This window comes from Pseudopipra pipra, chromosome 4, assembly GCF_036250125.1.
Source record: "Pseudopipra pipra isolate bDixPip1 chromosome 4, bDixPip1.hap1, whole genome shotgun sequence".
Lineage (NCBI taxonomy): Eukaryota > Metazoa > Chordata > Aves > Passeriformes > Pipridae > Pseudopipra > Pseudopipra pipra.
The window spans coordinates 63,331,543-63,356,404 of record NC_087552.1 but is presented as its reverse complement, the minus strand read 5'-3'; the positions used below and the strand labels follow the sequence as shown (position 1 = coordinate 63,356,404).

The 24,862-nt window shown below is 40.5% G+C and overlaps 1 protein-coding gene across 4 annotated transcripts in view; it reads left to right on the top strand.

Moving 5' to 3' along the window:
• The first annotated feature begins 794 nt into the window (after positions 1-794).
• EVC2 (EvC ciliary complex subunit 2) overlaps positions 795-24,862 on the top strand; it is a 75,676-nt gene continuing 51,608 nt past the window's right edge. For 2 of the 4 annotated variants that reach the window (XM_064653253.1, XM_064653252.1), the window contains exons 1-8: positions 796-1,115; positions 4,306-4,360; positions 11,459-11,616; positions 12,162-12,227; positions 17,024-17,210; positions 19,182-19,291; positions 20,029-20,091; positions 23,574-23,708. In XM_064653253.1, the coding sequence (XP_064509323.1) occupies positions 918-1,115; positions 4,306-4,360; positions 11,459-11,616; positions 12,162-12,227; positions 17,024-17,210; positions 19,182-19,291; positions 20,029-20,091; positions 23,574-23,708 (972 nt within the window). In that variant the 5' untranslated portion in view covers positions 796-917. Of the gene's footprint in view, positions 1,116-4,305; positions 4,361-11,458; positions 11,617-12,161; positions 12,228-17,023; positions 17,211-19,181; positions 19,292-20,028; positions 20,092-23,573; positions 23,709-24,862 lie in introns of all 4 variants that reach the window. The other 2 variants (XM_064653254.1, XM_064653255.1) reach the window with 2 other exon arrangements.

Sequence of the window (24,862 nt, the reverse complement as noted above, 5' to 3'; positions counted from 1 at the left end):
CTGATCTGGCTTTAAACAAACCATCAGCTATGTTAGGGCTCCCTTATTTCTTAGGTATCCAAGGTGTACCCTCAGTGCAAAGTTATTGCTGTGGGTTAGTACTAATACTCCGTGCTGTGTGTAAAAGGAACCTTGGAAAAGGCAGTAAAACGCTTTCGAAATAAGATTACTGGTTCAGGGTGGGAATTACTGTTTGTTTTCAATTATCTCACAAAGCTTCTGCAACCCGGGTACATCTTCCATTACTCCCAAAAGCAACACAGCCTGGTGCACGAAGCGATGGCTGCGAGAGGCAACTTGCGGGTCACCTGTGACGGAGATACAGGCCAGCGGGGCAACACTCAGAACGCGTCAACACTTACACTGGCCTCCTTTTTGAGTCAGCCCGTTTGTTTTACAACGAATAGCAAAACTCTTTCCAGTGCAGGTGTGTCAAGAATTACGGAGCTCCCCACCTACCTAGGCGCTCCCCGGAGCACCGGGCGCAGACCGGGCAGCCCCGCCCGTCCCATGCAGCGGGCAGAGCCCGCCGGCGGCGCCTCCCGCCCTTCAAACCTTCACAAACCACTCCTGATCCTCCCAAGGCGTTCGCCCCGACTCCGGCCGGCGCCCCCTCCCGCGGGCCCCGCGTACCTGTGCCCGCCGGCGCGGCCCGAGCGCGCAGCGGCAGAGCAGGGCGGCGGCGGCGGCGCCCAGCAGCAGCCCCAGCAGCACGGCGGGAGCCAGCAGGGCGGGCAGCGCCGGCAGCGAGCCTGCCCAGAACTGCAGCCCCACGGCCCGCAGGCAGCCCCCGGCCGCCGCCATAGCACCGCGCCCGGCCCGGCCCGCAGCGGGGCGAGGGGAGGTCCCGCCGCTCGGGGCCCTCCACCGCCCGCCCCCCGCCTTCGCCGCGGTGGGAGGAGACCGATGGCGGGTGGATGCGGCGGCTGAGGCCCGGCCTGGCTCTGGGGCAGCGCCTGGGAAGTGTCCGCGGCGACGGTCCGCCCGCTGCCATGCGGTGGCCGCTGGCCGGGCTACTGCTGGCGCTGCTCCCCGGCGGCCCCGCAGTTCCCGCTCAGCTCCTGGCAGCGGCTGCCGGGCGGGGCCCGCGCCGGGAGCCCCGCGGTCGGACGGCGGTAAGCGCTGTGCCCGCGCTGTGCCCGCGGGCGGCGGAGCGGCCCCTTGGCGGGGAGGGAACGCGGGCCCCGGGAAGGGGAGGCCCCGTGTGAGGGCACGCCGAGGGTGTGCTCGGGGAACGTGTCCGGCGGAGAAGAGGCCGCTTCCCAAACACTTGAGCTGAGGACAGCGGCCCGAAAAGCTGCCTGGAGTCGGCCTGGTGGGGCAGCCGACAGGGTCTGGACTCCTCACTACGAGAAAGACAAGGAGCTGCTGGAGAAGGTCCAGCGGAGGGCCACAAACATGAGTAGGGGGCTGGAACATCTCTCTTACTAAGAGAAACTGCGGGAGCTGGGCCTGCAGAGAAGAGAAGACTGAAAGGGAGTCTCATTATTGCATGTCAATACCTCAAAGGCGGGTGCCAAGAGGATGGTGCCAGACTCTTTTTAGAGGTGCCCAGCGATAGGACGAGGAGCAGTGGCCACAAACTAAACCACAAGAAGTTTCACTTCAACATGAGGAAGAACTTCTTTACATTGAGGGTGGCAGAGCACTGGAACAGACTGCCCAGGGAGGTCTTGGAGTCTCCCTCTCTGGAGACATTCCAAACCCACCTGGTGTAACCTGCTCTAGGTGTCTGTGCCTTGGCAGGGAGGTTGGACTGGATGATCTCCAGAGGTCCATTCCTACCCTAAGAGTTCTGTCATTCTGTGCCTGTGCTTTGCTGTAATTCTGAGCAGAGGCCCTTGGTGTTTATCTAGTCACAGCAGCCCTGCCCACTGCTATCATCTCCCTATGAGGAGTACCACTGGCTTTTAGGATGCGGCTTCTATGTGTCATTCTTTCTCCTTACCTGGTTTGTGTTTGTCAAGCCATCTCAAAACATGTCAACTTAGTTTTCTTTTGCCCATGTGGAGAACACCTGAGCCTGTGCACAGTGGGGGGGTAGAGAGCATCACAAATGATAGTCTGTGGTGAGATTACAGAAAGACTAATCAACAGGAAGTAGTATTGCAGGAAAATGAAAACAAACAATATGCAAACTTATTCTGCCAGAAGAATAAATTAATGTAGAACTTGAGAATATGTCTGCTGACAGTATTACTGAATTAAATTAATTACTTTTCAAGCATGATCTGGCCCATGGAATTGGCACTGTTTGCCGATGCAGAGCGCCTCGTGGTGCCCTCTGGTTTTATGGACACACTCTGCAACAGAGTGGAAGACTTCTGCTGAATATCCAGGCTATATTTTCCAGTGCAGACTACTGAGAACTGAATGTCAGATATGACAGAAGGGAAAACAAGGAGTGCTCTTATGTGATTTGTAGTTGATGCACATGGACATACAAACACCATAGATTTTTGTGCTTCAGCTGTTGTAAAACCAAACAGGAATGAATGCCTGGAGCCTGTGGAACTTGGGAGCCATTTGTGCACTGATTTCCTAGGAAGTAGGAAATAAAGCTTGTCAGCTAGAAAGCCACATTTTCTGCGTGTCTTTATGCATGCTTAGACAACTGTCTGCTTTTGTTACAGGCTCATTTACAATGTAACTGTTGATACTTAACACACATTCATATACTGACATAATGCATGAGAATAATATTTGGTACTTATATTTAGAAACAAGATTTCATTTAATGTAAAATATTTTCATCAGTGTTTTAAACTGATGTCATTACATCACTTCAGTGTACTGATACACATTTTCTTAATGCAGATAGAGCTCTAGACTGCTCTAGAAATATCAACCTGACAAAGGTTGATCCCCTTTTAATGTGATTTCTGTTCTGCATATCCGTACGCATATATGGAAATGCATATGTATAGATATGTATCTGTCCACCACACAATTTTTTGTTTAAGCTTGCCACTGGAGTTTCCTGCTCTTTCTATGCTCTTGAGATGCTTGGCTGCTGAACTTCATGGGCATACAGACTGTTTAACCAATGAAAAGAAATCAATAATGGCATTAGAGAACTTTACCATAACTCCACTTGTGTACAAGAATTCTGGAGTGCACAGAGAACAGTATAAGGTATTTGGAAATAGCCTCTAGTGAAAAGTGCCTGGAATTTCCCAGAGCTGAGTCCCGGGACTGCTCAGAGCGTCCTGCACGTACCTCCCTGGGTTTGTTTCCGTGTCTCTTTCTCCTCTGCAAGAGTTGCCTCTGATCTGGGACATGTTTTCCAGAGCAGTGTCCACTTAAAACCCAGGGTTCCTGGTAAATCCAAATTTGTGAGATATTTTGCATTTTCTGTTATGTTGAGAGCAAGTGCCCTTTGTGAAGTGAGAAATGTCTTTGTACCAGATTAACTAAAGTTACAGCTCTAGCAATAAGCAAAGTGATGGCTTCCCTGAGCAGCCAAAAAAAGACAATTGCCCCTAACTTGCTGTACTGTAACAGTGGTGTTGACACAAGTCAGTATGTAACATTACTCTCACGCAGTGTTTGGTAGCAAACAGAACCAGCAAGTGAGGGTCACCTCACTTGGCAGAGTTGGGTCTTTGCTAATCAGCCGACATTCCAAACTCTGTGTTATCTCCTGCAAGGAAGCATTTTTGTTAAATGAAAACTTGCTTGTATGACTACTACATCTTGATCAAAACACTGGGCAGTAAGAATCCTTTATAAGCCCCAGTTTCTTTTACTGACGTTTTAGAGCTGTGATTTCTGTGGCCATCTCTGCGGTCCAGACGCAGGCAGGAGGCTGGCACAGATTGCCTCGCGAGCTGCGGTTTTTAGCGTGTGGTCCCTTTGAAAGGCTCCGTCTAGTGCTCCAGAGGAAAAATGAGTGTAATGTCAGTCGACTTGATCATCTAATATGGACACATTCCTGCTGACTCCTAGTGATCACATTTCCTCAAATATGCCTTTGAAAATGGCAAAGAAAGATTATTTAATAAGAGCACGCTAATAGCAAACCCTTGGGTTCCACAGTAGTGCAGAGGCTCAGCCTGATAATGTGACTTATAAGTACAATTTGAGCCCCAAGTGGGCCTAACCACACTGGGCAGCAGAACCTTGTACTGCTTTACAAGCTGTGGGAGACCTCTCCAGCCGAGTTGTGTCTCTTTTGGTAATTAATTTCATGCAACACGAGGCTTTGTGAGATGGGGTTCTGTGTAACTGTGAAGCATAAATTCAGCATAAAATTTAATAATATGCATTTATGAAAAGTTATTTTTTATAATTGCTCTCTTCTAGGTTGTTAAAGATAATCTGTGGCTTCAGAAAGAAATGGTATACCTAGGAATGGCAGGTATGTAACTGTTTCATCTCTCTTTTCAGCATTGTGGGAGTCCCAGCACTCACAGGGCATGGGTGTGAAAGTGAGCAGGGGACTGGAACTGTGCCCTGGTGGCCTGCTGTCATCAGTGGGACTCTTGATCTTGAGTCACAGAGGAGTGTTTGCTCAGAAGTTAGGAAGAAAGGTGCTCTAGGTTCCCTGTACAGCTGATCTAGGATGAAGCCCCTGTGAGAAGACCTTAGTTTGTACCCTGCTCTGAATAATTTTTAATTTTTGGGAGGAGCCGTTTTTCCTCTTGGAACGTAATGGTGTAGGGGAGCACCCTCTGATGTCCAGCATTCCCTGGGTTGTGAAAAACCCATATTACTTAAAGCTGATTGAGACCTTGTTCCTTTTCAGAAGCAAACTTAACCTTTGTGCATTTACTAACACTGTTGCAATACCTACTTTTGAAGCTGTTTTCAAAGACCTCTGCAATTACAATAACTAATACACTTTGTCCTAGACCAAGTTGTTAAAGTCTTATTGACATAGTGGGGCTAGAAGTATTGCTGGGATGCTTATACTCTTTACAGTGGATATCAAGTATTTTTGTCAGTGATCTCAGGTACATTGAGCATCTCCAGTGTGGTTGCCTAATCTGATTGAAATAGGGCGCTCTAATATTTAGAGAAGTCCCTTACAGCTTGGAGGGACTTCAAGTCAGCCCTTCATCTGAGGGCTGACTGCCACAGGCTCTTTGTGTAAATTTGAACAAATCAGTTGGTTTCTCTGAGTCTCTGGTCTTTCTTTTCTTCATATGTGTATTATAAATAGAGTTCTACCTCACTCAGGTGTGGTAGAGATGAGCACCCTGAAAGGTTACAACATTCTCATATAGCACATTAACAGAGCAACACAGTGTCTGCAATAAACCTCCTCATCACCACAGTTCCCCAAGAGATGATTTCATGACATGTACTTGCCAAGAAATTACACAAGAATTTGAAGCAGTCATCTAGTGAGATACCTCTAATTTCTTTGCCCTGTGCCATGGCTAATTCACAAATGAGTTTATTAATTTAAATACGAAAGCAGATAATTCAGATTTGTTGAGGTTTCTTGTTTTGGTTTTTTTTCTCCAGTATTTATTCAATGTCATCTTTGCTGTGCGCATCTTGCTTTCTGATGGGTTGCAAACCGTTCATGTACCATCCACTGAGAGAGGCAATGTGTGCAGTTTTAAATGTCAGAAGAACCTTTTGACACTAAAGAAAAAGTTGAGGATTTTGACATGCAGTACCTTTTTGTTAGTGGTTAAAATAGTGTGGCCAGCAGGACTAGGGCACCGGTGGGGCTACACCTCGAATCCTGTCTTCAGTTTTGGGCCCCTCTCAACAAGAAAGACATTGAGGTGCTGGAGCATGTCCAGAGAAAGGCAACGAAGCTGGTGAAGAGTCTAGAGAGTGAGTCTTATGAGGAGTGACTGAGGGATCTGAGGGTGTTTAGCCTGGAGAAAAGGAGCCTTAGGGGGGACCTTATTGCTCCCTACAAATGCCTGAAAGGAAGTTGTCAAGCATTGGAAAAGGCTGCCCAGGGAAGTGGTTGAGTTGCCCATGCCATCCCCTGAGGTATTTAAAAGATGTGCAGATGTGGCACTTAGGGAAGTGGTTTAGTGATGGACTTGACAGTCCTAGGTTTATGATTTTCCATGTAAGTCTTTTCCAACCTAAACGATTCTATGATTTTGTGGAACTAGCATTTTGTTAGTAGGTAAATATATATGTTAAATGAGGGGTTGCTATAAACACTGAATTATATGCTTGATTTTATAATGGAGAATTTTCCCATTCATAAACATGATTTTTTAAGCTAAGCTTGTAGTGACTTACCTAGTCAGAGTTCTAGACTCTTTACTTTTTACTGAAGAAGTTCTCGATGAAAGCAGAGAGATGGGAACTTCTGCATAAAACCTTTGTCACTGAAATTGGCAGTGTACTGAAGTGTAAAATGGTTTGTGACAGCACACTGATCTCAGTGTTACTGTTGGAAGCTTTTTCAAGTTGTTTCTGGATAAGATGAGAAAAACAATCCCAGAATATTCCCGTGATAGGGGAACACAATGGATTTTTGAGTCTGCTCTGACTTATTCAAAACAGGCCTGGAAAGTAGATTTGTTTTGTCTTGTTGATGCCCGTAGTTCCTTTGACATTGTAACAAGAAAAGCTAATGGCAACATTCAAAACTGAAATCCAGTAAATTGCTGCCTTTGCTTGTTCATTGTTGTGTGTAATTGAAAGGACTTCAAATTGGATCTTATATCCTGGATGGTTTTCAAGACAGGAGTAATTTAGAGCAACAACAAAAAAAAATACAGTAAGCAAGTATATTTAACTCCTTTCTTCTCCACTGAAATAAAGCAAGGTTGTTCAGAGTTTTGCTGATAATTTGTGGTGTTGGAAAGCAAATGAGACTGTGGAATCTGTATTGAAATATTCAGCCCTTGAGAACTATGAATTAGAATTAGTGTCTTAGTTATATTGCTTTTTTTCCTCTCAGTGTCAGGTAATTTTTAATTCTGAATCTGACATTTCACAAACTGTCAGAATCTTCACTGGTTTACTATAATTTGGCAGATTAGGATGGGCTGTAAAGGTACCAGGAGTCTTAAGGACATACTGGAGTCTTTGCTGCAAACCTATTGTACGACTATTTTAATTTTCCATGGTATCATCCTATTAAATTGCCATAGCCAAGAATAACCTTCACCTGAACTTCTATCATGATGTTGTACCTACCCTTCTAATGACAGGCTGTCTGTGCCGCAAACATGTTAAAGGACTCAGCCTGTTTAGTTCAGCGCTAAAGGCTTGTGTTGTGACAGGTCTGTGTCCTTACACAGAACTAATTTCATAGTGAAGGACAGTATAGTGACCACAAACAATTTTTCTTGGACACCCATCCTTCTACCCTCGGTCTGTGTGAACACAGACACACTGTTGCTGCATTGTCCATGCAGTAGGTGTGTTCTGTACCAGGTCTGATCCTCAGTATTTGCGCTCCCTGAGCACCAAGCAAGTGCAGTGAGAGCTGGCACTGGGGAGCTCTCCTTCCCAGGCCTGTTGCCTATGCCTTGAGTGTGGCTGCTGGATGCCAAAAATAGCAAGAGGTCACCACCCAAAGCAATAGTGCACAAAGCTGGAGTAGCAAATAACTACTTAGGGAGAACAGCAAAGAAAATTGAGCATTAAATGGCAGAGACTGTTGTGATCAATTGTGCATTTGTCATTTCACATGGTGGTGGCACTGCACATATGTGGGACTGAATGAATGCTACAGTAACATGAGTAGTAAAATGTTACACCAATCTTACAGCTGTTTCATCTATATTAATATTTATTTTCATGTTTTCATTTTGTAATTCAATACAAAGTTGACCCAGCAGTACTAGTAATTAGCTAGGAATATGCAGTTTAAGACAGGGTTCTGGCATATCTGTTTATATTGGGTTTATGTAGGATTAAATCATGGGAAAACATTTTACTAATGTGCTAATTAGAAGAAAGATAAAATATTTAACAACTTGATAGTACATTGTAAAAATGTGGAATTTTTAATTAAGAAAAACAAAACAAAATTTCTTCTTAAAGGTGGTAATATTGTCTCACATCTCAAAAGAAAGCGAAACTAAGCCTTTCTTTGATGAACTTTTTCACTTGGCATCTTTAGAGATGCTTGCAGGAAAGTCTCAGGTTGAGCCTCATGCTCTGCTAGTTTACTTGCTGGGAAATGTTTTGGCCTGAGGCGTTGTAGTCTGGGAATGCCTGGTGGGAGCTTGGCAAGCCCAGCTGAAAGGGGGCTGTGTGGGCTGTGTGTAAAGCTGAAACTGTTCCCCTGCTTTGCAGGTTTTTTTTCTAAAAGGAATAGGAATAGTTTCCATTTAGAAACTAATGAAAGTGAAGACCATGCAGCCCTGGTAATGGCTTTTCTGGAAACAGCCAGGAAAATGGCAAGGATTGAAGCTGTAAAAAGAAAAGAGTGGAAGGAACAAGGAGACCTCAGAGTCACTGTCAGAATTGGGATGCACTTCTGAAGGGGCAGTGGCACCATGGAAACTATTTGCACTTCTGAGCAGCATGGTATCCAAAAAACAGCTCATTGCTTCTTAGTCAAGTGTTAGTATTTTCCAAACTCAGATGAATTATTTGTTAAAAAAACCAAAAAATCCAGAACAGAAATCTAGAGTATATGTGAAAACCACAGAATGTGTTTTGCCTGTACTGTCCTTTCTCAAATATTCAGTGCCAGTTTTTCAAGAGTCATCAGCCATTTACAATCCATCTAGGAACTTACCTGAAAAGATGCAGCAGGTGAATTGATAAATACAATTATATTTTCTTGATATTAAGAGTATGCAGCAAGTTATGTGAAAAAGCAGTTGTATTCTTATAGGTCAGCTGTTCTAGTGACACTTAAAATATGGGGGGATCAGGAAAAAGTTATTTTATTTAACTGACAGGGAAACCAGGGTATTACAGACCATATTGTTAAAAATTAATAGGAAGGATGAGAAAAATTCTGGAGAAAGGCTGGGGCACATGTTGCTGTATGGACACGTGTCATACTGGTTAAATCTGTTTAAGCAAAACCTTCCACTGAGTGCTGGGAAGATACAAGTGGATTTGCAGAAACATCCTTGTCATCATCATCAGTTGAGGCTGCTTAAGATAATGTTAAAACCCCACAAAATCCCCAATCTCCAATTACTGATGATGGAGCAGCCAAATAACATGCCTGGAGACTTCTGCTGGGAGTTGGGTACATTATCTTGGAATTGTACATGATGACAAAGCACAACTTGAAAACAAACTCATCTGTGTAATTAGTAATCCGGAGATTTATTCAGAGTCAAGGAACATGATCAGTTAATTAAATTGATTACTGTGGACTTGATACCCTCCAGAGGGGGAGTATCAGGATTTGCTGTCACATGAGAAGTGCAGTTGAGTGTGCTGATGGAGATGGGAACAAGAACAAAAGATATTTTATGAAACAATTACCCACTTCCTGTTGGCTGACTGCCCTCATCCAAAATTCAGAAGGAAATGATCTGCTGAACAAGAAGCACTTTAAAGGTAGTAGTTGCTCAACCCAGTTCATACATTTTGCCATTTTGACTTCTAATTCTTTCAAAGCCCCACAAAGAATCTCCATGTCATTCAGGTTTTCTGTTTATTGTAAAGGAAAGTGCATTTCCTGTAGTCTGGCAAGAACAAAAAAATTGTTGCTCCACCTTCATAGGAATGGGGTGGCAATTGCAATAATATATGACACATCATATAAGAAATTATTCTTTTTCAGTGTTTGGAAATATCTATACAAACCTGCAAAGGGGCTTGATTCAGTAGTCAGAAACAGGTCTAGAGCCATTGGAGGTAGGATATAGTATGATAGTTGGATCTACTGGAGAGTGCCATGGCCAGGTGGGCTCAGATTGGTAGCTAGCAGGTCTGTACTGCATTTATAATTCAGCCCTGGTGTCATCCTGAGTGATTTGGGCTTTTGCTTAGTCTTGAAATAGAAGTATGCCATGTGTGACTATGCTGAAAAAATTCCAATCCCAAATATACACAGGCATTTGGTATTGTAATTAGACATAGTCCTGTTCTCACTGAGTTTGCCATGTTATTTTTACAGCCCCTAAATTATACCAAGTCTGTTGCATTGTTTAACAGTGGTTTAAATAAAACTTAGAGAAGTGAATTAAAACTGATCATAAAATATAAACACTAGCTTTCCCTAGCCCATATATCCACAATTTTGTCCAGTATAAACTACTCCCTCCCAAATAAAAAACAAACTATTCCAGCATGGGAAGACAGGGAGGCTCCCCAAGGTGCACTGTCCACCAGGGCTCTGTGAGCAACAGGATTGCATCTCATTCGTTATGTTAACAGAACTATTTTCAGTGATTCATGGGCATCAATGACTTAAAGGCTCCTTTTAAGGGTCCAATTCTGAATGCTCTGTGCATGCCTTTTCTATTTGCAGCTAATAGTATTTCTCTATATTGTTCTTCCAACAAAGCAGGGGCTTTTCAAAAAAATGCTGCTTCTCGTATTAATGAGATTTTAATGTCTTCAGCTTTTCATATTTCATTACTATATAGTAGACTTTTAATAGAAAAAAGTAATTTGACACAAATATTTGCTTTTCAATGAGAGTTTTTGTTCATGTTAATGTATATTGCTGATGATTAAAATATGAGATTTAAAAATAAGTAATAAATGAAAATGATTATGTAAACAGTAAAAAAGTGTCTTCTGTAAACACAGACAGATAGCTATAATTTTGAAATCTTCATGACGTTTTTATCTTAATTCAGCAGCTTTACCTTTTGACAATTTATCATATTAAATTATCAATTTTTAGTCTAAGCTCCTTTTATTGATGTCATGGGTGCTTTTACTTTAGTAGATCAAAGTGATATGATTTCAAAACTATGCCAGTTATTTTGTGTGATATCATTGACTAATTTTTCATAAAAATTTAAGAGTATAAGGTAGCATTTATATTGCTGATTACTAAATTGAGAAGCATTTGATTTGATGGCACTTCAACTGAAATGTACTTCTCAACAGAGAAGTATTTCAATTCTGAATATGTATTGGCATAGTCAATGCTTAATTGGCAGACTGTATCTTTGAAGCAGAACACCTTTAGCACTGAGGCCTCTCACATTGTAGAGTGTTTCAATTATTTATGCTTTGCTGAAAATTTCTTTGTATTGAAAATATTAAGAGTTGATTTAAGTCTGAAACCTTTTGATTCATGCATTAGACACTTTACATTTAAATGGCAAGGAGTTTTCTGTGGGGTATATGGGTGTTCCCATGGCAGGAAAGAGCTTTGTTTTAACTTCTGCTGGATTTTGAGGGGCAAATCCCATCTGATTCCTGTCTGGCCTCAATCTCTGTTGTCTCTAATGATTTTGAGTGCTTTAAGTGCTGGTCACTGCATGCACAGTCAGGTACCATGAGCCCCATCCCTGGCTGGAATCTGCACCAAAGTGGCTGCTGCACAGGAGCCAGCTTTAGCTCTAATGCTGAGTGTTACCTTGGTTTTCATCAGGGCCCTTCCCTCTGGCCATGTGGGCAAACAAAGCCCCTCACCAGCCCGTGACTTCTGCAGCCTCGGACAACCAGTGGAGCCATTCGCTGTTTGCTTTGGTACCCTCATGGACAAGGAAGATTTTGTTCAAACGGGAGTCAGATCTCAACCACCAGCTGGTCAGTAAAAGATGGTTTGCCACTTTTAATATTTGTGAAGACTGTAGCAATCCTATAAAAAGTGATTGTTGTTGCAAATTTACTATCAAATTAGTGTATTTCTGATTCTGTCTCAGGTAATTACATTCATTTGAGATGACACCAGCAACACCAACTAGTTGTGAGACTTCCAAAGAATTACTCTGACAGGCACAGCTATGTGATTGCTGCATAAATTCTGATAGACACTTGGTAAATTAAAAGGGTCTGTATAGTCTGATGAAAAGTTTGTGCATAGTGTATTTTGTTAGGGAATTTTTTGAATTTGATAGCCAAAAGATGAATATATCAATTAATATTCTAGTAGTTACTTGTGGGAATAAGTAGTTCCTAAAAATGTGCACTAGAAAAAAAGATAACTGTTGCGATAAAAAACCTCTTAAATTTGAAGGCGATTGGTACCTTTAAATTTTTTTAAAATAATTTCATTATTTACATAATTTACCTTGTGTTGCAGAATTATAGTATTTTCATACACTGTTTAGACTTTTCCCCTCTCTCCATAGCTTGAAGATGTTTCCAATATGTCAGTGTCTTCTGAATTTGGAATAACCCTTCAGAAATGTGGTGTGGTAAGTTTTCTTACATTTATCTTGTTAATTTTGTAAGAAGTTTGTACCCAAATGTCCTTTAAAAAGTGTAAACTGAATTATGCCCATGCTGAGTATTTGGGAGTGTGTGCATTTTGATGGTTAAGAAGGTCACACCCTCTGTAAGAGGCACAGTTTTGCAATGCTGATTCAAAATAGAAGTCAGTAAAATCTCTCGAGCTTTAAGGGATTTTAGACTGTGGTCAAAGTAAAAACCTCACAGTCAATTTATAAAAGTGTAAATGGACAAATCCCAGTGAACTCTAGAATAATCAGCCACAAGGCTGGGTAGAGACAGCGACAAATTTTACAGGATGAGATAAACCTTCTGAGATACTCTCCTGGCCCAGCCCTGGGTGCCCTACCTGTGTCAAGTGTGGACTTCTTTCGAAGGATGAGGCACTGAGCCCTGTGATGCTCACTGTGTCTTTGAGCATCCACCACACAGCCATAGAAAAGCCATTGTGTCATAGTCTGCATATTCAGTGGGATTCACCTATAGCACAGTATTTAATGAAAAAAAAGTTTCATTTGACTCGTGTAAATGCTTAAGAAGAGCAAAGACCTCCTTGCTATAAGAAACTTTTTAACCTTCCATTTTACTTTTACTTTATGTGGCATAAGTTGAAAGATGTACCTAAACTGTTACTTTTCCTTTCTTTTTTTTTCCCCTTTTTTTTTTACACTGAATGAAGCAAATCTGAATTTTTGTAATTACAGACAGTTCATCTTATCTATCCCTTGGAGAGAGAAAGTGCCTCCAACTTTAAGATCAATCTGAATTCAGCCACTGAGGTGCTGCATATGAGGATAGAGGATTCAGTAACCAGTACAGAAGAGGTGACATTATAACCTGCACCAGATCAATTGCATAGAGAAGAATGAATATGCATCACATCTCGTGGCACTAGTTACCTATAATGTTGTTATTGAAATGGCAGCATAACATAATTAATGAGGCTGAACAGTGAGCAATAACACAGAATATTCTGCTTTTCTGGCTGTAGATTCCCAATTTTTATACCAGAGCCTCTCAGAAAAACAGTTTGAGATAGTTGCATGTTGTTTCTTTCTGCTGTTCACAGCACAGCCTTACACAGGCTCATGAAAAATTACAAAATCCTGCTGTACAAAATCAAAGGTCATCTGTTGTAGATGCTGAGATTAGCAGGAAATATTTTTGCAGTGCTATTAGTTGTAAATTACTGAAAATGATATAATTATATGTGATTGTCTTCCACCTTCAACTGCAGTTCATTTTATTTTCCTTGGCTTACCTTGTCATATACTTCAATCCTAATTCATCTGAACAGATGCTTTTATGCTAAGAGACAGACTGGCTTATGCTGGTGTTTAGCTGTTTTAGGTGGAAAAAAGTGAATTTTGCACATTTTCCTCCTTCTACCATTTGTGCATTGGAGATTATCAATGACTCTATAATCCTTTTTTTCCCCTCCTTTTCTGTTTCTAGTTCGTTCATCTGACTTATTCCTAACAAAGATCCGTCATTCCTTTCAACTTCCATGGAAATTCCTTCCTCCTTTCTTTCTCCTGTCATGTCCGTGCTCTTTCACTCCACTCTCCCAAGTACTTAAGTGACATCTCTTGCAGCGGGTGATGACACAGATGATGCACATCAGCAGCAGAAAGAAAAGCAGAGAGTAGGTGCTTATGCATTGTGAGTGACTACCATTGGGTTTGGTCCTCTGTATGGTTGATAGCCTAACCATCTGCTCCAAAAGCAGGAAAAAAACATCTTCAGGCAAATTAGAAGAGCAACTTAAAGAAGATAGGCAGTGGTCGCTGATGCCAAAAGAAGTGGTGTATGGAGGAGTTCTTCCTAGGAGCAGTCAAACCTGAGAGCTTACCTGTTGCTTTAATCTCATCTGCTGCTTTTCAGGGGAAAAAAAAAAGTAAATTCTTTCAACCCCTTTGCAATTTAGCTTAAGTCTGACAGCCAGTCAAAAATAAAGAGTGACAACCATGTGTTTAATATTAATCAGAAATGCAACAAATGTGGTCTTTTGGCCACCTGAGGAAGATTGTGGTAGAAGATAGGCAGTATGATTGAGACTCCTCTGAAGGGTGGCTTTGTTTAACCCCTAAATTAAGAATTTTATTAAATGAAAAAATGAAGAAAAAATGCAAGATTGGTTGGAGAAAGAGAATGAACTGTGTGTGGATGTGTGCATTAAACCTCCCACTGGGGACAAGAGGACTCATGCTGCCACATACCCTCACCTGCCTGTGAATATACACATGCTTTTGTTTCTCTGTCGGTTTTACCACAGGGGTTTATCTAAATTACTATTCACATCTCCTCTCCCCAAATGTAAAGGAATACATTTGTGCTTGATTAGAAGCACAGGAAGAGACCTGGAAATCCTTATTTTTTGTCTTCAGCTCACAGAATAGCAAGGGAAAGGTATCAGAAAACAAAGGTAGGAAAAGGTTTTCCTACTTCTGCATTTCTCCAGCTTCCACTTTTGCTGGTGCATATGTTTGTCTGCAGAAGCCCATCCATGCTTACTGTGGAGCATAATACAGTATTAAGAACTTGTGCAGTTTGAACCTTGAATCTCTCGAGGTATATTTTTCTGGTTTTGTGGTTGGGTTATGGTGTCTGCTTTATGTATTTGGATCTTCTCTATGTGTCTTATGAGACTTTTTTTCTTGTTTCATTTTGTTTGTGCTTTTTAAAGCAAATTTCTAGCCTTTGTGATTGCAGATGAAAGGCTGAAATGTTGACTGCATCATGCCAGTTCAGAAACTAGGAGAGAGAGAAAATCTGCCCAAAATATATCACATTTTTAATATTTGATGATTTTAAGTCTCATAAATTTTGGGGTATAATTCATGATATATATACATATGACATTGGTAATGGTTTCCTCACAAATATAAATAAGCTTATTTTTATACATGCATGAATATATACATTTTTGTACATTGTTTGCAGCATCTAGTCCAATAAATAGTTCGGAGTTTTGCCATTTAAAAGCAAAATGCAACCTAAGCAATAATAATTTCATTAAACTGTTTCTTCTCATTGATTTGTAAGTCATTCTAAAACTGTGCTGAATTAGTATGAAATGCACAGATAAGGGATGCACAGTGAAACTGTGTGTGTCGAACCCTATGGCTGCCGTGAACTCTGGTGATTTCTGAACTCTATCACAATTCATATTTTGAGAACTCATTTCCATGGGGAGTGCTTTATTATTTTATATTTGCTGGTGTCGTTATGCAGTGTAGACTTTTCCTTAAAAGGAATGTCTAAAATGAGAAAAGTTTGGCCTGAATCATAATTTCATCAGTTAAAGAAGTGTTAATTTAGTGTTATTATTAGAAGCCTCATAAATCATCATGGCTATACTATAGGTCACCATATTATGATAGGCCTCATAAAGATTTAGACAATTCTGGTTTAATACGAGTTATGGGGTATTGTGGTTTAACCTCAGGTGGAGATGAAAATACCACACAGTTGCTCGCTCACTGCCCCACCAGCAGAATTGAGGAGAGAATCGGAAGAGTAAGAGCTGGAAAACTCATGGATTGAGATAAAGACAGTTTAGTACGGAAAGCAAAAGCCACGCACACAAGTAAAGCAAAACAAAGAATTAATTCACTGCTTCCCATGGGCAGGCAGGTGTTCAGCCATCCCCAGGAGAGCAGGGCCCCATCACACATAACAGTGACTTGGGAAGACAAACACCATCACTCCAAACATCCCTCATTGTTCCTTCTTCCCCCCAGTTCATATACTGAGCTTGATGTTGTGTGGTCTGGAATATCCCTTTGGTCAGCTGGGGTCAGCTGTCCTGGCTGTGTCCCTTCCCAACTTCCCATGCACCCACGACTTCCTTGCCAGTGTGGCAGTGTGGAATGCAGAAAATGTCTTAGCTCTTTGTAAGCCCTGCTCAGCAATAATGAAAAAATCCCTGTATTATCAACCCTGCGTTCAGCACAAGTCCAAAATGTAGCCCCATACCAGCCACTGTGAAGAAAATTAACTGTACCTCAGCTAAAACCAGCACATAGAAGAAGGCAATTTAGAAGGTGAGAGGTCAATAAGCAACTCTGCGCTCAAAGTAATTTCATTTAGAGGGTATAATTGCTCAGTAAGACTTAAGGGCATAATGGAATAAATAAATAAAATGGCATGACTGCATGTTGCTAGAGATTGGTGATCAGCCTATGACCTTCACCACTGGCTGGAAGCAGAGCCATAAACTTCCAAGTCCACTGGTGGCTCCATCTGCCCTCACATGGGAAGGGCAAGTCAAGACAGGGCGTCTTTCAGAGAGTGTGGTTGCTGTGAAGAAAAGGGAAATAGAGACCAACACTGCATGGAGAGAACGAATTTGTAGTGAGGGCAGCTTGGAAAAGAAATATCCTCATGGTACAAAAGTTAAAAGTTAAGAATTTTTCAGACTGTAGTTATAAAGATATGATCCAGTTTTGTTGTATGAGGTATCATGGGGTTACTTAGATTCTTGATTACCCTTCTGGTTCTGCATGAGCTGGGTTTCCAACTTCTGGCTTTCTGCCACTTTGTCTCCAAGCAACAGCTTGACATACCAAAGATTAAAATCTCTGTGGGAGTTTGAGATCAAACTGAGTGTAGTTTCATTTGCAGGTCACTCAGAATGCCTTTAGAAAATAAGTTTCCACGTATAATGAAGTTTTATTTGTAATCAAGAATACAAATTTTGCTGTTAGGATGCACATAAGAGCTGTTTTGCACCATTAATACTAATATTTCCTGTTTTCAGGTGGATGTTGAGCATGACCCTCAAACTGCATACATTACACTTGTGATTAATAACACCAACACATTGCTCTCAACAAATATTACGGATCTTATCCTCCTGGACAACATCACTGGTCTACACATTAAAAAAACCAGTGGGAATACAACCACAGATGGTGTACAGATTTACAGGAAAAGATTCTTGCAAGGTAAGGAAATCTGCAGGGAAGTATCCCTGACTAAACATGTGGAAGAGCATCTGTTCAAATCACAATATTTATTTATTTGTGGTGGTTTAAATTCTTTGATTATTAATAGAGGTGAAAAACTGGGAAAGGTTTTGAGCTGCAGTTTCCAATTCTGTTAACTCACAGTTTGACTCCCACCTTTGAACTGCTTCCAATCTAACAGGCACAGAAGTGGGTCCTTGTACCTGTAAAAGTTGCTGCCATCAAAATGAAAGAGTTTTTTATGACTGTATTTGTTCATTTTGGATATTTTTAAAAGCTTCTGCACAAGCCATTTTAATCATATATTGAGTCTTCTTTAGCCAAGTGTGGCAGGTCGGCTTGCTGAAATATTGAGGTGCATTGGAATTGCAAAGGGCCATGCAAGCAGGGAAGATGATTCATTAGAAATAAGGCAGCTCTTCTCAGTATCTGTTCTTTCCAAACCGAGCAAGTAATACAGAGATAAACTTGTTCCAGTCTTGATGTCAGTCTGCTTCATCTCCTTCTTCTTAAGCACAAGAACATCAAAAATTAGCAGCTTGCTTTTGATGGTAACGATATTTCTCTTGGAGCTTCAGAAGAGTTCACTGGCACCTGTTTATGATTGAAGAATCTATGGTTATGATAGTTTTATGGCAAAAGATTTCCAAATAGATAAGGGAAATGAGAAGACTTGGGGCTGCTGTCTGATTGCAAATGGGTAGCCAGGCTCCATTTTTAATAACAACAGTGTGAGTAGTGGTACTGATTACAGGGCTGGTCGTTTTGAAAATGTCACGAAATTGCTGGCTCTCAACAGAGATTCCCAAGAAACAATGGCCCCTGAGAAAGAATTAAAAAATGGCTTGCAGAGCTGATCTAGTAAGCTAAGTTGGAGCCATTATTTAATTTATTTATAATTACTGAATCTGGAACTGAAGCTAGCTTTTCCAGCCCATATACATTGTACAGATCAGCATCAAAAATAGTGCAGTGGAAGAAAATCCAGCAGAACAGATTTCTGCATAGTTTGAGGTTTGGTCATTACTGTGTTAATTCTGAATTCAGCCCATACCTTGCCACTAGGGCTGGATAGAAGGGCTATGCCTACACTGGCCTATGTATTGTTGTGCTGAATGTTAGCCATAATAATTTTTCAGTACTCCAGTGTACCATGCATCAAAATTCAGCTGAAATCTGTCTGATTTCTCTGTGGTTTCAACAGGAGGAGAACCAGCCAGTTAGTGGTTTTAATGTAGGCTCTCTGCTTTATTATAAAAAATATTTGTAAATACATCACGTTGAGTTTTAGTATCAAAAAATGATGCTTTTCAGCAGATTGCAGCATCATTTAATGTAATTTACAGATCCTGGGCCAAATTTGCTTGGGTTCTTCAAGGCAGCAGTTATTAAGGATGTTGCTGGGCTCAGCTGGCCAGGAACTGTCTACTCTGGGTGTGGGACATCTGCTGTGTCAGAAGGGAAAGCTCCAGTGCTGTCCAAAGCCTTCCCCAGGGATCTTAGAGAAATTTTCATCAGACAGCAAATCTATCCATATGCCTCCTCTCTGGACTATACTGGTGGGCTCTGGCTGCCTCCTCTGCTGAATTCCCTTGCAGTCAGTGTTCCAAGTTTATTGCAGCTTGGTTCCTAGGAGAGCACTTTTGCTGGCAAGGAAGCACAGTCTAAAAAGCTCCTCAAATGTTTTATTTATATTGAACTTTCTTTTCAAATTTGGCAAGCATCTCTAACTGCAGCTGAGCTCAGCTGAGTACTCAGCTCTTCTGAGATTGACCCCATCTTCTTGCGTGAAAGAAGACATGCAGCTGTACTGGGTTGTTTTCAAATCAGTTAGCTCCTGTTCTGTGTAAGAAAATGCAGACACAATTAGTTAGAGGCCACCACTGCACTGGCAGATGTACCTCACCTGCTTAATCTATAAGATTGGCTTTTTTTTCTCTGGTTTAACAGGTGGAGAACACTTTGTAATCAACTACTCTGCACTTCTTGATGCAAAAGAAATGTGGGATGGTAGGATCTTGACACTGCCTGCAAAACTAACTTTCAGCAGTTCATCACAGGTATTCCCTTCACAACTTTATTTTGCTCTTCACAGTTTTTGTGTAAAAAAGGTGGTTCTTGTCTACCTAACGAAATGAAGTTCTTAGGAGAAGTTCTGATTGTTTACCATGAATTTATAAATATTTTGTGATATTTATAAATATAAAAATTTATAAACATGAGTTATTCTTCACAACTTAGGAGGTCATAGACCTTCTTAAGTAAATTTGGGTTGTCTATTGTCCTGTAGCTTTTTTTCTACTTTTTATATTTCTTTATATCCTGGAAATAGGTGTCCTCCACATACTTATGTATCTATTCCTGTAGTCTATGAGAGACTGAAAGTTTTGGAGGAAAAAGTCTCCAATGTGCATGAGAGTGGTACTAGAGTAGCAGAAAGGAAGACTTCAAACAGGGAACATAAGAGTAAAAACATATGCACTGACTATGGCTCCTGTTCTGGGCATTTTCAATCAACCCAGATTTTATAGGCACAGAAAAATGTAATACTGTGTACATTGGGATATGCATCTGTGTGATGAGAAGGGGATTGTATCCCACAGAGCAGCTGCTTCCATGTGTGTTAATGTTACCCCTAAGTACACTGCATTTTCCTATCAGATTTATCTTAGCTTTATGCTTAATGAGAAGTATAGCTTATCTTCTAAGGAGAGGCTTTTCTAGAGACTCCAGGCTATTTGCCAGTGGATTCTGCTCTTCTTTTTCTTAATACAGGTAATTTTTTTATATCTCTCAGAATAAAACACATCTCGTGTCGTTGACAGCATCATTCACCATAACTGAAGAAAAAAAGACCAAGGTAAATCCTGTGATTTGGTATTATGTTGACTCTCCTGCTTATACTTCTGGACAATCTAAACTAAATCCTAGGAGCTAAGGAGGTACTGATGTACTTATGTCTCATCACTCAGCTATTGGCTGTTAATCATACACAAGTTCGGTCTTCTCAGATTTTTAAGAGGAAGAAAACAGGACTCAATATAAGGGGTCTTTTTTTGTCTTGAAACAGCAATATTTAATACAGAAAATCTAAAAATGCCATTATACTCCTTACTATGTTTTTTCATTTGAAGAATTGTACAGGCACAGAAAACTGCAGTGAGGAATATGCTCACCTGCTCCTGTGCATAGTCACCATGAGAAAGCTTTTTACCTTTACAAGAGGGTGAGGTTATCCTCCACCTCTTGAGAAGAGGTTTCTGTATGATGCTGATGCACAAGCCTGAGAAATAAAACTGCAGTAAGAGTGGCAAACTTAATGTTTGCCTTTCATTTTTTTGGAATAAGTAGTGTATCTGGAGGTTGTGCACAGGGGCTTCTTGTTCCAATATTCTCTTCTGCTGGGGATCTTTGCCTTCTCAGCTTCTATTATTGTAATAGATATATTTCCAGACTTGGCTTTCTCATAATTGAAGATCAAGTGCCCATTCTGTTAAAATGAAAGCCATAATTAAATATGATATAAAGTAAAATTATACATAAGCTAGAGAATTCATTCTTGGATAAAGATCTAGCAATATTTAAAAGGATTGGACATTTTTATAGCTAAGAATTACCCATTGAATTGCCATAAATGTATCTTTTGGAAACTCTTATTCTTAAAGGTGTAAGCCATGCAGTAGCTGACTGGCTTATAAAAATAGCTTCATGAATGGTTTTCTGTAAAGTTTGGTGTGAATTGATCTGCAGCAGTTGGTGATGTCTAAGCTAGGACTGTAAGGTACATTGGTCTCAGCCCACCATGGAAATTTCTGCAATCTGTTACAATACGTAAAACCTTTTTAGTGTGTTTGGGTTTTTTCCCAACTTGAACTTGATAGTTAGACCTCTAAAAGTTCTTAGGGACTATTCTATCAGTGGGTAAAGTTACCTCAGCTGCATTTGAAATTAGTAAATGAACAGATTTTGTAATTAAGATGTGTGGTAAAGGTGTATGGAAAATACTGTAAATTTTTGAAAAATAAAGCTCAGAAATTATGGAACGTACCATGTTTCACGTGCATAGTATTTGGCTTTGGGCTGTGGCCAAGCATAAGGTGTTTCAGAATGAAATCAGTTTGTGCAAGGAAATTAGGATTAAGTGAAAAAGGTGTGACATATTGTATTTCATTCATCTCTTCAGCTGTCAAAAATGCTCTCCATCTCAGATTTATTTATTAAAAATCACTATTTAGGCCTGTTCATGGCTATGTTGAAGCCAACACACATATGTGACTAAGTGGATACAAATTGTTGACTTTAGGGATGGAAAATAGAACTAATTACGTGGTCAAGGGAGTGCTATGTTAGGTTGGTCCCATCAGCTTTCACATGGTTTGCTTGCACACTTGGCTACTCTGTTGTTCTTTAAAGTTTTACAAACCCTGTAGATTTCTCTTTCGTGCTGCTGGAAGAAAGTAACTGGTTGCCTGTGACAAGGTAATTTTGTGGGTTATGAAAAAAATATGAGTGTTGCTCATCTGAGTGTCTGTGCCATATGTCTTCCTCTAGTGCTTCAGGGGCTGTGAGTTCCGTGTGCCTCTGCCCTTGGCTGGGTGGGTTTGATGCTGAATGGGAAGCTGCAGAGAAAAGGGCAAAGGGAAGTTCTCCCATCTGAGCATGTTGCATAGGATAGCTGACAATTACTTTGATCTGATTTTTGTGAGGCTTGCTTCCCTCAGAATCATGCAGAGCAGTCGGAGCACAGCAGTTTTTGAAAGAAACTTGGGCCTGTAATGCTTCTTCCCACTATTAGGATGGCTTTAGAAGTTAGCTTAGGGAATAGCTTTTGAGGCTTACTGGTGTGTCAGTGGTCTGAAGGTTGACCTGCAGGGCCAACACTGGTCCTGCCTTGAGCTGAGACTCTGGCACCTGCCCTGCAGCTTCCTCTATGGTGCTTTCAGATGGCATTAAGCACCAGCTGTGTTCTCCTCCTGGACTTTACAGCCCCCACAATGACATGGACTGTCCTTCCAGAGCCCATGTTCTTTAAGTATAAAAACCCAAACTATATAAAGAAACTTAAGCATACTTCTGTCAGTTAGAGCAATTTTTGATTCTGAGTGTACAATACTGTGAAGTAAACTGTGAATCTTCTTGGAGCTGTGAAACAGTAGGCTGTATTAATGTTTGATGTTCTTGATACTGACATCATTGCCTAATTCAGCTAAAAACCTGTTGAAATCAATGAGTGCTGAGCAGCTGTACCAGCTTTAAGAAGCTGAACCTGTGAAACAAAGTCTGACATGAAGCAGTTCCTGTCAGTTAGAGATAAGACAGATTATCAGTGTACAAAAACATCAGAAAAAGAAAAAATAGGCAGTAAAGGATAAAATTTGCTATTAAATTGGAATAAACCTTTCTTAAATTGTAGACCATATTTGATTATTGCTTCCTATGCAGAATTACCACTGATTCCATGGAATACTGTCAGATTTCTGCTCCAAGAGATGACCCACCCATCTTTCAAGCAACATGTAAATTATTTACAGTTCCTAGCCCCAGCAGAGTAATTAGGCTTTAGTGAAACATTATACTAATAGCTGTGCTATGTTTTTCATCCAGAGATCTCATAGAACTAAACAAACACTAAATTAACTTTTGCTACATGGAGCATGAAGTAAAAATTAATTTTTAATGCAATTCAATTTAAAGATTAAGTTAAGAGCTAAAGTAAAGGCCTACAAAGCTGTTATCTGACTCACTGTTCCAGTACTCCTGCTACTCTTTTCTGACTCAGGCTAATGCAGAAACTGCAAGGGTGCATATAAATTGGGTGGGTTTGTGAACTGCCAGTTACATGTTTATCTTGAACTCATATTGGTACTTTTTCCCTGTGGTCAGTTTTATTGAATCAAGAAATGGCCATTAGTTAAAGGTAACCAGCATCTGACTGACTTTCAGAGCCTCTGAGCAACATCAAATGACATTAATTTCAAAAAGACTTAGAAGAGTTTGGTGACTTTGGAAACAGGCTATTAAGTATTGGACACCCGAAAGTCACAGCACATAAAATTTGATCTGTGGGAGTTTTGTTGCTTTGAGTTACACGGGAATTTGGAATGTAACAAACCATGCTAACTTTGAAACCTGTGGAAAATACATTTTTGCTTGAAAATATTCATTCAAATGTAGTGATTAGATAACATAATGCTGAGAAACCCTGAAGTTGTGTGAAGCCATTTAAAAATAATTTACTATGTTTCTTACAGTTATAATCTTGGAATTAGTTATGATCTGATTTTATATGTATTTAAAAGGTACTTTTAATGTAGTTTTTATGATATGGTCTTTTAATTTCAGATTATGTACAGCCATGCCATCACTGCTTCAGGGTTCTTCATCGCTTTTTTCATTTCCCTTGTATTGACATGTGCTGTTTTTCTCATCATTTACCGAACCCAAATATTAAAATGGAGTTTCTGTAGTAAAAACCAGGTGAGTCATACTGTCTGTGAGGGTTTATTTAATTTTTTTCATCAATCATATCTGATGATATAACTTGCTAGCTAAAACAGATTGTCTGAAGAGTTTTTTAAGATAAATAAAAAGCCACCAAGTGGTGGATTTGCTTCACAGGTAATGTAGTCTCTACAACCTGTATTCTTTAGCACAATCAGATTTAGAGGTGAGTGTAAGAATGATAACCTGATCAAAACAACTGCTGTCAGTACTTGGGTGTTGGTTCTAGATTGCAGGGAGATTACCCTTTGGCTATTAACTTCCTTTCATTTCCTTTCCTTCTCTCTATCCCTCAAAATTAGAGGCACAATGTCTCTGGGTTATAAACAGTTGCCAAGGGGGTAGACAACTTGCCTTGAGCATAGCAGAATTGGGTACAATTTTTTTTCTATTTTTATTATCAGGAATAGAGATTTGAATTTTGGTTTCTTAGTTCGTTGGATGTGCTTTAATCTCTTGAGTGATTAAGCAAAACAGACAGGTTTGGAGATGGAGCATTTTCAGTGTTCTTTATCCAAGCTCTGCCTGTTTGGAGAAAGTATTTCAGTACATCCTGGAACAGAGAGCAAAAATACAGAATCTGATAAATATTAATCAAGTTGGCCCAAATCCAGCCCTTGCTTCTATTAATTATTTTTGTATTTATGTAAAGTAGAGCAACTTCAATGGGAGGGAGCTAGAGACCTCAGTCAGAATATTACCATGATGGGAGCAGTCCTCTAAGGCAGGTGTGCTGAGAGGTTTGAACCCCTCATCTGCCCAGACAGTGGTGGATCTCTCATCCCTCTGGACTGACCAGAGTAGCTCACAAATCACTTGAAGCCTTATTTTCTGTGGTTGAAAGTTACACCGTCAATGTTTTATTTATGATATGTCTGAAAAGTTAATCTCTTAAAATGAAAAGGATGTGACTTCCTTCATTTTACAGAAGAAACTGTGATAATGAAGTAGTAAAAAAAGTCCGGCTTGGTCCTAGCAGCAGATATTTTTAGTGGGGTTTTTGTATAGTAATTTTATTAACCCTCAATCTGAAGGGCATCTCTGCGAACTGAGTCATGTTATGCACAGAATTAGTTTTTCATGCTGTTCACTCACAACGCTGTAATCTTACCATATATAATTTGTGTATC